The 14,685-nt window shown below is 40.3% G+C and overlaps 1 protein-coding gene across 1 annotated transcript in view; it reads left to right on the top strand.

Annotated features, from left to right (window-relative positions):
• Window positions 1–14,685, top strand: part of LOC109425306 (zinc finger C2HC domain-containing protein 1C) — a 256,497-nt gene that overhangs the window by 4,684 nt on the left and 237,128 nt on the right. Inside the window, exon 2 of the mRNA XM_062846515.1 lies at window positions 11,367–11,822. Coding sequence (XP_062702499.1) covers window positions 11,730–11,822 — 93 coding nt within the window. The 5' untranslated portion in view covers window positions 11,367–11,729. The remainder of the gene's footprint in view (window positions 1–11,366; window positions 11,823–14,685) is intronic.

The raw sequence follows: 14,685 nt of genomic DNA, 5'->3' as shown, positions 1-14,685 counted from the left end.
TTCTTTGAAATTCCCCCAGGAGATCCCCGGGAATTTCTCCAAGAGTACGCTTGCATATCCATGAATCTTTCAGGATTTGGTTGAGATACTTGGATATTTCTTCAGGATTTTTTTCGGAAATTTTCTCAGAAGTTTCTCCGGATTTTTCTGGAATTTCTCTGGAATACCTCCAAGGATTTCCAGGCAATTCCTCCAGGAAGCTCTTGGAATTTTTGTTCAGGAATTCCTCGAGAATTCCTCCAGGACTTTCCCAAAAATTCCTCGAGATGCTTCCAGGGAACTCCTCCACGTTTTCCACGGAAAGTCCTCAAAGAAGTCTTTCGTAATACCTCCGGAAATTCTTGGGAATTTTGGAGTTTCTATATTATTTCCATAGAAGTTCCCAAAAATACCCATTAGTTTCTTGTGAACTCCTCCAGCAGTTACCCGAGAATTCTTCCAGGAATTTCCTGGAAATTTATCCACAAGTTCCCCGTGCATTCCTAATGGAGATTTTCGAGGATTCCTTCGTTAGTTACTTAGGAATTCCTCCAGAAGCTTCGGGAAAACTTCAGGAATTCTCCAAAAATTCTTCCTGGAGTTTCTCTGGAAACCTCCTCCTGGAGTTCATTTTGATGAATCACTTCAGATTCTTCCAGGAGTTCCCTGAGCATTCCTCCAGTATTTCCTCAGAAGTTCACCGGAAATTCTTCAAGGAGTTTTGCTAGAGTTCCCGCAGGAGTTCTCCGAAAATTTCACCTAGGGGGGACTCCTGCAGGAATTCTCGAAAACCTCCTAGAGTAGTTGCCGATGAACTTCTGGAAGAATTTCTCGGGAATTTCTAGAGGAATTCCAATGGAACTCTTAGAAAATTTCCCAGAGAACTCCTGGAGGAATTCCCGTAGAAATTTTAGATAAGTTCCCGAGAAATTTTGATGGAAAATTTTGGCTTGCAGTCTAACAATTTGCGTTGATTAATTACTGATCATCGCCGACGTTTCGGTCCGGCTATTGGGCCATCTTCAGGGCCTAAACGTTTTATTAAAATAGGCTCCTAAAGTCCTACCGGGATTCTTGTTTTTAACCACAATATATGGTTCAAGAGTACATATTTACTCATTTTTTGACGTTTTTATTAACCGTAGTTGAAAATATATAATTTTTATTTTTTAGCCTTTCGTCTCGTCCCTAGCTTATAAAACATACTTTGAGTGATTTTTTTCGCCGTGTATGTCAGATAGGAACATTTTTGAAATCCCAGTGCGAAAAATGTCGAGCACAAGGTTGCCCTCAAATGTCAAAGTAGAACTATTTACCATTTTACTTATTTCGAATTTTCTCACCATTCCTTTGTTTTTTCCAAGTTCGAGTAAAGTACAATTCCGATTAGAATACCATGCTTGATCGTATTATTTAATATAAGCGAGATTTCGTCTTTAATTTTAGGACCCTATTGGCACAAATTAACATTGAATATACAAATTTACATGACACAAACTCACTCGATACACAAATCAACAAGTCACACAACTATGTTCAATTTTGAAACCGTCGGGTTAAAAAGGGTCACGCCGTTAATTTGTGCCAATGCCGCCGTGTGGAGTATGTGTCCAGTAGCTGCAACTGACTCATGTTCATCCAAACATAATGTGACTCTCGGTGAGGACGTTCCTTTTATTCCCTTTATTATTTTTTCAACACCCTATAAGGAGTATCAAACTATTTCATATATCAAAACAAATTCTGGGAGTTCAGAAGCTTCCTAATAAAATCATTCTGTACATACAAAGAATCCATTCCGATATACGTGCACTCCCAATCACGGCAACGGGAACAAACGGAAACTATGCATAGCAACGATAACAACAATAAGAAATGTACACCGTGAACTAGATTTCACGTTTTCTAGAACGCCCATATTGACAGCTGGAACTAGCTCCACTTCACGGTGTATATTTGCTTGTTCTCATATTTGCGTTTGTTTGTTCACGTTTATCAGAACGGTTTTCTGAGCGTGTAGAGAACAGTAGACCCATTCATTGAGACATTCTCCGATGGTATGACTTGCACTATGCGTAATTGTATGATCTTAGTGTTGGAAGGAGATTCTTGTCCCTATTGTAGATGGCTCGTAAATGTTCAGCTTACAATTTCATCCATATTTCGGACGAATCTTCGAAAGCATAAAATGGAGAAATCCGCAGAAAATAACTGTGGGTAAATCTGCCAGAAGTATCTGGATTATTTCTTAGAAGAACATTCTAAGCATTTGCAAGAGAAAATTCCAATAAAAAATCCTTGAAGAAACTCCGGGACAGTCAAACTACGCCCAAAACTCTCCATAATCAACAATGTACGGTACCGACGTACGCCTCGGTAGAACATAGGTTGACTGCCACAACCGGATGTCGCCTCAACATACGCACAGAATCCCGAGGCAACGTTGCCGGATGAGGGCGAGCTCCATGAGACCTCTCAAGAGGGCTGCTGCAGTACATTTGAAGTATCCATTAACGGAACGGAGTCGCTGGAACGATTGGCTCGACAGGAAGTTTACAGATATTTTGGAGGAGAGCAAAACAGCGCGGGTGGTCAAGCTGCAGCATGAGACTCGACAGAACGTGGAATGATGCCAACGTAAGCCGATGCAGCAAAATAGCCTCTTTCGGGAGAAGCAACGCTGACCGGAAGTAGCGGAGTACGCGATAAAGCAATCGCTGTGCCGTCCTCAAAAATCATGGAAGTTCTATCAGAAGTTTAAAAAAAATCATTATTTTAATAACAAAAAATACAAGCAATGGATTCTTTTTGAGCAAGTTGCAGTAAAAATCGACAAAATTTGCAGGATAAATGTACGAGTAGTACTGACTTGATTGACCTTTTCTTTTTATTAATTCCTGAAATGTGACCACGGATCATTTCTTGCCTCGTCTATGAATCAGCTTCAATAAAATATTTCTATACAAAAACAAATAACTCATTCCCAAAGACTACCCGAAGGTCATCGCCACTTTTAGTCGCCAGTAATCGACCAAAACTCCCTCATAAGTCCATTACGACCCACCACCACCGCACTACCTACTAAACCGCTCCAAATGCGGAAAATCTTCCCATTTTCATCTAACGACCTCAGTCTTTTTTTTGTGCGAATAGTTCCATTATTACCCCCAATTCGAGTTTGCTTCTCCAGTCAACTAGGTCATCGTTCGTCGCTCCGCTGCTCTGGTCTCCATCTGTCGTCGTGCAACAGGTTCCGCCAACGAACGAACGACTGAACGACGATCGAACGGAACGGCCAGTCGAACGCGATGTAACCCCACGCTCGCGTCTAATGTCACATTGACTCCTATATGCTGGGAAGCCTAGCCAGTCGGGCAGGCATCGATTGAAATGGATCGACAAAATATTCGCCCCCGCTCGATCTAGTAAATTCGCGCGCGCGCGATTGGAAGTTGATACTTTATTGCTTGAGTTCCCGTTTTTGTATTCGCGAGACAAATGGCACTTTGTGCAAGGATCATAAAACCGAGAGCAGCTGGGAAAGGAACCCATACTATACACGGAATGTTGTTCCAAAGGAAAACGAGGCATGGAAGGAAGATGGCAGGGCATGAGCATAAGCATTTAAGACCGTAGAACTCTCCCCAGACAACTAATTTACACATGAAGCTTATGGTCGTGTTGTTCATATTCTTATGCGGCGAGGCTACATCACAAAAGATGCAGTAATAGTTATTTATGTAACGAGTTGCAAAAAGTTGATTTTTTCAGCCAGAGTCGTACGAAGAGTGCTGAAAAAATCGAGTTTTGCAACGAGTTGCATACAAAATTGTATGCAATGATTTTTTTTTCATTATACAACTCATTTGAGTTGCATAATGTTCATAATGCAACTCAAATGAGTTGCATTATGAACTTTATGCAACTATTTTTCATTATGCAACTCATATCAGTTGTATAATGAACCAGTTCGGAAAAGTTGGCCATTATGATACCAAAATGAGTTAAATAAAATAGAAATTATGATACTGAATTGCATAAAAGTACCTTATGCGTACATACAAAGTGAAGGCAATATACATGCATTGGCGAGACTAACGCAAGAGCATATACTTGGAGCTTTGACGAAGCTGGATGTTAAGCAAGCTGTACAATATGAGAAGAGTCAGTACTTTCCGCAAAGACGGTCGTGAATCCATTATCCACTTTATGTTCTGTAGTCCATCGTTAATGGAGAGATATTCCCGCATCCTCTGCAAGATAGGCCAGAGAGCTCTCACGTTCATACGGAGAACTAGGACTTATGAACGGAAGTGAAAGACAAAGGACTTCGACTAGGAGACTTTTATCGAGGCACTTCGGCAAAACAGCGATGCGGCAAACTTCGACGCAACGGGGTTGATCAAAGCGTTATCAACGGTATGTGATGTAGCAATGCCGAGGAAGACGGAACCAAGGAACGTCTACCGTACCGTTCAGCGTACTGGTGGAATGCGACGCTCAGTACCCTCCGTGCGACTTACCTCTAGACGGGGCTAGACGACGAGTTCAGAGAGAATGAACTGATGCCGACAAAGAAGAACGCAAAATTGTGTTCCGTGAAGCTACAGCTGCCTTCAAACGAGATATCAAGCAGAGCAACGCGAACTGTTACAAGGAGCTACGCCAGGAAGCCGACGCAAACCCCTGGAAGGGCAAAGCTGGAAGGGCCCAATGACGCCAGAAAGAAATGTGCTCAGACAAACTTAATCGCGTGGATTTCCGAGACACGGTACAACAACGTGGCCACCTACGCCGTATAACGAGGACAATGCGGAACTTACCGTAAATCGACTGGTCTGCAATGACGAGCTCGTTGCCGTGGCGAAAGCATTGCAAGTGAAGAAGGCTTCCGGTCAGTGTTGCAGAAATGCTCTGAAGGAAGGTAATGTTTACGGATATATGGAAGGTGCAAAATCTAGTGCTACTTCCAAAACCAGGAAAGCAGCCGGGAGATCCAGCATCGTACATGCCAAATCTGTCAGTTGGATACGCTTGGAAAACTTCTGGAGAGGATGATCCTTAACAGGCTGACTGAGTGTGCCGGAAGTGAGAAGGGGCTGTCCACGGATACAGTACGGCTTCCGCAAGGGAAAATCAACGGTGGATGCCACTCGAACTGTCGTTGAGAAGGTGGAGAAGGCATCCTTGCAAAAGCGGAGAGGAGATCCCTACTGAGCCGTGGTAACGATAGACGTTAAAACGCATTCAACAGCGCCAGTTGGGAAGCTATCGCCGTAGCCCGTGTAGGATTCTCAGGTAATACTTTCAGAACAAAGTCCTTGTGTATGAGACCAACGCAGGGCAGAGGTCATTTAGAATATACAACGGCGTGTTAACACTGAAGCTTCCGGCAAGCATCATTATCGTGGGGTTCGCCGACGACGTCGCGTCGTCTTACGGGTATCTGGTGAAACAGTCGAAAAGGTGGAAATGTTTGTGTCGGAGGCAATTGACACGGTCGAAAGATGGGTGAATGCAAAGCTGCCGATAGCCCATCACAAGACAGAAGTGCTCGTTGTCAGTAATCGCAAAGCACTCCAAAAATGTAGCTCACGATTGGTAAGCAGAGAATTTCATCGCAACGGGCTTTGTAGCACCTGGACGTGATGGTCGACGACCGTCTGAGCTTTAACGCGCACGTTGACTACGCCTGCGAAAATGGCAGCAAAGTCGGTCGATGCGGTTGCGAGGATTATGCCAAACGTGTGCGGTTTAAGAAGTAGTGAGAGGCACATCTTGGCAAGTGCTGCAACCTCAATACTTAGGTATGGAGTGCCAGCCTGCGTTGCGGCGCTGAAAAAGAAAGGAAATGGTAGGTGGACCCACCGACTGATCCCAAACGTATCAGCGTGGATGAAACACCTGAGCAGGTCGTCTTTGAATGCCCTCGGTTCGCAGAGATGTGCAGGGATATGCTCGCCGTGACAGTCGACAACATTGTTGAAGAGATGTATCGAGATGAGGACACGTGGAACGTTGTAGACAGAGCAGAAACGGGGATGCTGTGGGAGCTGCAGAGCATGTGGCGCGAAGACTGCCGGGAGCTAGACCGAGTAAACCGCGAAAAACATCGGAGTTTGGTTGTAGAGGCGCCCGGAAACTGGAAGCCAGTCTCCAACAGGAATCGCATAATCGACCTCGTCACCTGTCCGGGAAGATACGGTTTTGGAAGATTTTCTACTGTCGGAGAAATCTTCGTCGGCGTAGAATCGATTCACCACCGGGAACTATTCGAGTTGTGAGCGTAAAGATAGAGTGTCAAAAGGCGCACAGTCTAGTTGACCTCCTTCGCTGGAAAAATCTCCATCGATGAGTTGTACCTGACTAGAAGATTCTTACAAAAATATAACATTATTATTATGAACCCTGATATTTATAACTCATTGTGATATAATCAAGTTTTAATATCTTTGGGGTTTAAAAATATTATATCTCAACTATATCATATTATGTTATAAATGTTGTTTAATAACTCATTGTGAAATAATTTAGTTTCAATTACTTGACATTCAGAAAATCATTTTGTACAATTGTATCAAAATATGATAGGAACTAGTTTTCTTGAAGCTAAAACTTATATCATATTTTGTTATAATATTGATCAGATCATAACAAAATAGGTTATTATTTTGATAAGACCGGTGTCCTTTTTGTTACAATTTTAGTTATTTTATCATCATCCTGCACCTAGTTTATAACACAATAAGTTATAGAAAATTTTGTATAACATCATAACACAATGTGTTATAATGTGTTATAAACATGATAGATTTTTCTAGTCGGGTAGCCTACAACTTGTAGGTACGGGGAGCATAGTAACCGAACGGAAAAGGTCGCTAATTGACGATAATAATTAGTGATATCAAATTGATAACTTTTCATGTGGCACGCCACTAATATAAGAGAAGGTCGCTAAATGGCGAACATAGGAACTAACAAGTTGTGATGAGGATCCGCCGGAGGCGAAGGGCTCAGCATAATGTAGAATAATAAATTGCAGCAGCCGAAGGGCTCGACTGAAGTATTGACGAGCTTGCGCCAAATACGACGCACAACCAAATAAAATTTTTCCCCACAAAATGTGCACACCAGTTTCAGCATACATTGGTTCAGTAGCGGATCCGTATTTTAGGGTGGTGTTTCGACTAATCGGTTTGTTTACACGCCGTTTCCTTTGTTGTTGGATGTGTGAACATATGCACCATCGCGAAATCCTTGCAAAGCTCAATAGGATAACAAATTAGAAGTTGTACAAATTGCACATAACATCCTCCTCCGAGGTAATACTGCATGGTGGTGCCGGAAGAGTATAAAGGTAATAGTGTTGTTGCTAATGCTGGCAGCCCTGATATTTTGAACAACGTATCGACCTGTGATACTCCCCGATCAGACTAGAAGCGCACCATCTGACATTGATCCTGCGTATCTACCCCGAGCAGAGGAAAATATCAAAATAATAACAACGGAATCACAAAACCTGTTTTTATATCTCGGTTTGTTATTATTAACTTATTAAGTCATCACCGTTCCATAACATGTTCTGTTGGGCAATCTTATTCTGTTATGATCGTTCTCTTGGTATATTTTCTTTAAATTACATTTCTATAACATGTTTTGTTGTAGCACAAGTTCAGTTTTTATTGTGTCATTGAGACTAGTACAAATATTTGATCATTAATATTACAACATAACTAGCTTTGCAATCAAAACTACACCATTCGAGATTTTCGTTGTTCACAGCATTCCGTGAGGAACTGTAAGAGGAAATATTATTTTGTCATCAGTTCCTCTTCTTACTGACATTACGTTACAGTGCCAACTTATTAGCCTTTTGTTTTATAAGCACTATTTTTTGTCCCAGTTTCAGTTAGGTATGAATACGAAAATAGAGAGTGTAATAGAGTGTTAGCCATTTTATGAAACATTTTGGATCAACTGGTGGAATTCAACGACAAACAACACATTTTCGACAAAAATGTAAAAAAAAAGTCATCAAGAACTCCATTGACTATTTTTAGGCATTTTATTTTTATTGATTTCACTGCATCGAGCCCACTTAGATTAACTAGGATAAATGTGTCAATCAATGAGGTAATAATGTAAATTAATCTTATAAACAATGAACCACCTAATAAAAGGTTTCAAAACGACGGTAGTTTTTCATCGTGAGTTGTTTGGAAAATAAACGAGAACTATTGTTTGTCTCTGTTTTCGATAAGAAATCGCTTGCGACAACAATAGCGTCCAAATTATAAATGAAGCATTTAACAATAGATCCTATTGTTGCGAATCCCATTGAATGCATATGGCACTTTGGAGGAGTTCCTATCCGCAACAGAACAAAAAATGTTTTCAGATTGTTATCAATAACGTATTCATATCAAAATTTGTTATTAAATATTTTCAAAATTCGCTGTTATTAAGTTGTTATTGAAACTAACAAAACATGTTATTAATCAGGTCTTCCAGGAACATTTTTTTGTTATAATATTTGTTATTTTCAAGGATGGAAATCTAGTGATCATGATCAGATCTCGAATGTGTCGCGGTTGAAAGGCATCGCGCGATCATAGCAACAACGATAACATTTTGTCGTCAAGCATCATAACAAACTACGATCCGAGAAGAATGATTCGCTCGGCGTGTGCGAGCGCGATGCGATCGTTATCATGAAGTCGAAATGATAAATTTGCGATTTCATCCACTTTTTGAACATTCTTACTTCTTTAACTTCCAGATGTACTTATGAATGCATTATTTCTAATAATGAATGCGATTTACGAGTGCATAAGAGGCTTAAATTGTGATGAATGAATTTTATCACGACTTGTAACATGATCCGATAACGAGTCATCACGCGATAAAGCGTGCTTCAGATGCTTTGATTGCTCTGTGATACAAGCACCGTGTGAGGCGTCGGCATCATGCTACTACAAGAAAAAGGCTATCTTGGATTGTTCGTTTCCTGTATCATTTATCGCTTGAAGTGATTTTCTTCCATCATTGGTTATTTTGCCGCTTATGACAGACAAGTTTATAACAGGATATGTTATGTAAATAACATGAAAATAACTCTTTCCGCTACTCAGTTATTTTTCCAAAAAAAAACACATTTTATTATGCTGTTGCTATTCCCTTCTGCTCGGGACCGATGGCAACGAACGTCAGGGTAACGTCAAGATGGGGGAAAATAATTGTGAATTAGCAAGTCATCTAAAGAGCATCAGTAACAGTTAATTCGTAAATCTAAGATTGAATTGATTCGTATTAGAATTCCTTATATTAGATTGTGCATTGCGTATTAGGTGATCAAATCAGCCTTTTGCACAGTAAGTTCGTTTGTAGTACAATCTATGAAATACTAATCTATCTATCTATATCTATATCTATCTATCTATATATCTATATCTATCTATCTATATATATATATCTATATCTATATCTATATATCTTATATATATAAAAATTCAGTGGCATACGTGGGACCGCGCATAACTTGCGAACGGAAGGTTCAATTTTGATCGTCTAAGTTTTGTTTTGTTAGTTTTCACCCAAGGAATGTTTATGAGGCCTAAAACATGAGAAAATTGAGAGTTTTTGAAAATCGGGTTTTCTTACATTTTGAACGGGGATTTGGGCGCTTGGCTAGGGACTTGAAACGTCAAAAAACGCAGAAGGCAAGACAAAGTTTGCCGGGTACAGGTAAGTTTTTAAACTCCTAGTATGTAAAAAATAAACACACTTGCGCGCACACACACACATACAAGACATTTGCTCGGTTGGTCGAGCTGAGTTGATTGGTATATAAGACTTGACTCTCAGGGCCTTGAATTAAAAGTTGGTTTTCCATGCGATATTTATACCCTTCTTATGGGTGTTAGAAGGGTAAAAAGTGAAAGCCTGGACTACTCTTTCCTCAACCCACTTAACAGCGTTTTCATGGTCACCACACCCTTTGTCTCTCCGGAACCACTAAGGGCCGATTTCTTCACCTCGGCTTAACTGGTAAGCCAGGCTTACCCATATAGTTAAACCCGGTTTAACGCCTAAGCCAAGGTGAAGAAATCGACCCTAAGAAAGCATTGCTTCAGAAAAGGAGAGAGGGATAAGTAATGTAGATTGAGGAGTGAGAATAAAGCAGTGAGGACTGAGCAATGATGGTGTGGTGTAGTGACAAGTGAGTAATGAGAAACGATCAGTGAAAAGCGAGAAGTAACCTACACTTAATGGGAAGTGAAAAGTGAAGTTTGAAGATGGTGATGAATTGTGTAGTGAGAAATGAGGAGTGAGAAGTGAGAAATGAAGAGTGAGCAGTGAAGAGTGAGAAATGGGGAGTAGGCAGGAGTGAGCATTGAAAAAAATGCATACAAAGCTGAATCAATCTGGAACGACTAGTGTAAATCAATGAGGAGTGAGAAGTGGGCAAAGAAGAATCAGATGTAAGTAGTAAGCAGTGAAGAATGAGAAAGGAAAACATGAACAACGAGAAGTACGGAGGATTGGGGAATGGAAGTTAGAATGAGTTGCATTATGACTATAAGGCAACTTTTTTTCATTATGCAACTATTTTAGTTGCATAATGAACCGGTACAGAAAAGTTGGTCATTAAATAAAAAAATAAAATTATGATACTAAAGTTCAAAAAACAGTTTTTTGTATTCTCGTCGTTTAAAATGAAATAAATCCTTCAAACATTAAGACTGAGAGAGGTTTCCAAGCAATAACAATAATTAAATAGTCATTTTAATAATATGGAACGAGCGCAGCATCCAACTGTCCAGTGATAACTTGATCATAATCGACGTAGATCTCTGCCAAACAGCGAAATCCCGAACACTCCAACATCCGCATAAATTTGTTAAGACACACTGTTATGTACCACTACAGCATTCATAAATATTAGCCTTCCAACAGACGCAAAAACCTTTCTACTGAGCCAGTTCTGTTCCACAGTCGCCTCCGCTGTCGCCGTCGTCACACTACGTCGACGATGATGACTCATTCGATGACCAGTTACGGAAAGAGTTTCTCGCTCCGCAACCGCGCAACGGTCGTTCGTTTACTACCGATGATGGCACTAACCGTCGACGCACATTTATCTGCATGTAAACAAACTGATTTAGTAGTAAATTATAACGAAGATTCATTGCGAAGCGACATTTTACGATCAATAACGGGGAAGTGGTTACTCAATATTAACGTGATGGTACATACCTACATACATATTCCCTTAAACATCCGAATGAAAAGCGTGGAGCGTTGTTGTCGTTATTACTTTATCTGCGTGAGTCTAGTAGAGAGATCATCCTCATCTGACAGAAGATCTTTCATTTCTCGTTTTCCAGGGTTGCGGTTGATCATCCGATACACGTGTTTGTGCCTCGCGGGTGTTTTACCTAAAATAGTCGTTTAGCGATCAGCAGTAAGTTCCGGATCACAAATCGTCAATCAGTGTCAGTGTCAAACCCCGAAGCGACGACGACGACGACTTGTGCCTAGTGCGTGCGCGTAATCCATCTAGATCCGCAGATCCAGTAAGTGAGTGCAAGGTAGTAAGTGAATCACATCAAGTAGTGTGCGCGCGGTGCAGTACTAGAAGAGCGCCACGCCGCGATCAAGGTGAAAAAGATCGAGTAACGACCACACCACTCCATCAGGGAACAACCACTTTTTTTCGCTGACTGCTCTACCGCGCGCACAGACCCGATATGGCAACACAAGGCCCGACGACGACGGCGACGACGACAATGGCCGGAGCCACCCCCGCCGCCGGTATGACATCAAGGCTTGCACAGATGCAGGTAAGTGACTGGCTGAGAGTAGCAGTTTATGTGCGTGGATTGTGGGTGCGCTGAGCGCGCATTTCCTTGTATGTAAATGTTGATGGGCTGCAATAACCAGCTTTGGATTGAGGGGATGATTATTATTGGTACTTTGGGAGAGGTGTTGACTGTTGAGTTGAATCATCTGCATCTCTACTGCCGTCCTACGCATAATTGTCCCATGTTATATGGGAATCCCATATAACATGGGACAATTATGCGTAGAACGGCAGTCTACCGGTTTTCGAGAAATTTGGAAGTCCGTTTTAGTATGATTATTTACCCTTGATTATTCCCTGGCCAAGTTCGCAGGGGTTGACGGTATTAAAGTGAAGGAGTTTCATTTTGATTATTGTAATGTAGTGTTCTTTAGTGAAACATATCACCTTTTTAATACTTTAATGCGCCTCCAACGGTTCATCACGAACCGGCTGCTGCAGATGGAGTATGGCTGATCATATGCATCAGACATACTCGATAAACAGGAGGAACCGCCGGGGCTCAGTAGAGTCTATTCCCAAGCAATAGTTCCAAGTCGGTTGGATTTGAGAAGGTTTTGTTGATCGTTACAAATCCTAATAAAAGTATTATAGGATTTGTGACAGGTTTTGGAACCTGTAGTGACCCCTGGTGGTGACTGATTTTCTGCGAGGTAAATCAACACAGGCAAAACCGGAAAGACAGTCCACTGAGCTTGACGGGGTCCTCGAAAAGAGCAACGCTTGTAGGGGAAACTTCATAGGACTTCAGAGTCTGGACTGCAGAATGAAGGACACATAGACTGAACAGGATCTCCTTGGCAGAATTAGTACGGTTGGCAGATCGATGAGGAATGGATTTTGGAGAAAAGACAGCGCTTCGGTCACAAAATTAAAACACGTCTTTCCGTGCTGAAATATCTAACAAGACTGTCTATTTTTCTAAATCAATGTCGCCGCCTACTATAAAAACCCTAACACAAATTTCCTTAACCGCATTCATCTCATTCTCTACATTGCTTTCCTCCTCTACCTCCTATGTGTAATATTTACATTTCATTAACATATAATAGTATTTGTTGAATTTAAAATAAATCTTGATTGTGATGCGCATAAGTTTTATCCAGTATCCTCACGTCTTGTAGTTCATCCTCGTATCTCCAAAATCATACGCATCACCACTTTATTGCAGTGAACCGCTAACAGAATACAGAATATGATTCAAAGAATTTCTGAAATATAAAATAATTATTATAATTTAAAAAATTAAACGAGAGCATTTGTCGATACAAAATGACGATGTAATACTTAGAACTGTTTTCAAATCGAAGATATCCCGTCGTTTTTTTTCTGCTTGAACTGTTCTTCATCTTTCTTTCAACTTTTATATTGTTTTCATTTTCTTGATTTCATTTCGTTTTTGACTCTGTGGTTAATATCGAACAATAGTAATCTACTCTGTCCAGAAACTATTAACTGAAACTCAGAACAAAGGTGAATTAAATTAATGTATTTTATAAATACATATGTACACATTAAGGTATATTATTCTTTGAACTCTTTAACATTTACATATTTTAGAATAATTTTTAATTTTCTTTACTTGATATCAGTGATTACTCAAAATTCATCATATGTTTTTTTTTGTATAGATCATCACAGACTCGTTGCGAAAAAGTTACACTCAACTTAATATAATAGTAATATAATTGAACATAATTCAAACATTTCTCTTAATTTTTTTTTTTAATTTCTAACCAATATTACACATTATTTTTATAAATTCTAGCTAGCCATTATTAATATTTTTCAATTGAGTGTTTAAAACATCAAATACCGCAAGCACTAAATATTTTCATTTTCATTTTCATTTTGCAGCATTTGGTGGGGCAATGAGAGCGCAAGTCAGTCCAAAGCCGATGATAAGGAGGGGTAATGGCTGAATAGTCTTTGCTGACCACATAAACGCCATGGGATAGGAAAAGGGTATTTTGGTGTGGGATGAGGGTGTTGATACAGACTTGACAATATCAATGCTATTCAGATGCAAAATAATTTTAAGGCTCAATAGTGAATCGCATACCTTCCAAAACCAATAAAAAAACAAAAATCCACAAAATGCCAAGCAAGTCATAGAAAGAAAAAGCGCCCGATTGTTTATTTTGTCAATTATAACAAACGGAAATTTCTACCCTCTCCGACACGCCAGTCACCCCGGAAAAAATGTCCCTTCAGTTCTGGAAAATATATTATCCCCAATTAAGCCTTTAATCGAATTGTCCGCGTGGTCTTGTAGTACCCCTGCTAGGTAAGAATCAGTCATTGCCATACATATTAAATGCTAGACATGACCCCATGGATAGCATTTGCATATGTAAAAGCTTTGCTGATGTGACTTTCCTATTAGGCAATTCTCTCATCTCATGTTTGTCTTCAAAACCTTATCAAGCTTAGAAAATTGAAGTTGATAAACAATACATTACAAGGTGCGAATTCCCATAGAATGAGATCATTCATTCGCACTACAACACCATAGGAGATAATACCACATTGGCTGATTGCAGTACAAATGTGAAAAATCTCCCTTTTCCCCCTATCCGCAACCCGGGGACGCGCCCTGTTGGATTTCGAAAGCCTCGGAGAATATTACAAACCTTCAATGGCATTCCCATAAACTAACCCACATTGCCCATTCAGGGGTCTGACTGGGCCTATTACCCTCCCTCAGTTTGTAATATTCTCTCCAACTTGGAATTATATTTTCCTGGCACATAAATGACTTCGACAAATGTTCGATATACTATGCAGCGTCATAATCAGTATAACTATATCAGATGACTTGGAGATCTGATTCTTACAGAATT

This window comes from Aedes albopictus, chromosome 1 (genome assembly GCF_035046485.1).
Source record: "Aedes albopictus strain Foshan chromosome 1, AalbF5, whole genome shotgun sequence".
Classification (NCBI taxonomy): Eukaryota; Metazoa; Arthropoda; class Insecta; order Diptera; family Culicidae; genus Aedes; species Aedes albopictus.
The sequence above is the reverse complement of the archived record's forward strand: the minus strand, read 5'-3'. Positions and strand labels throughout refer to the sequence as shown.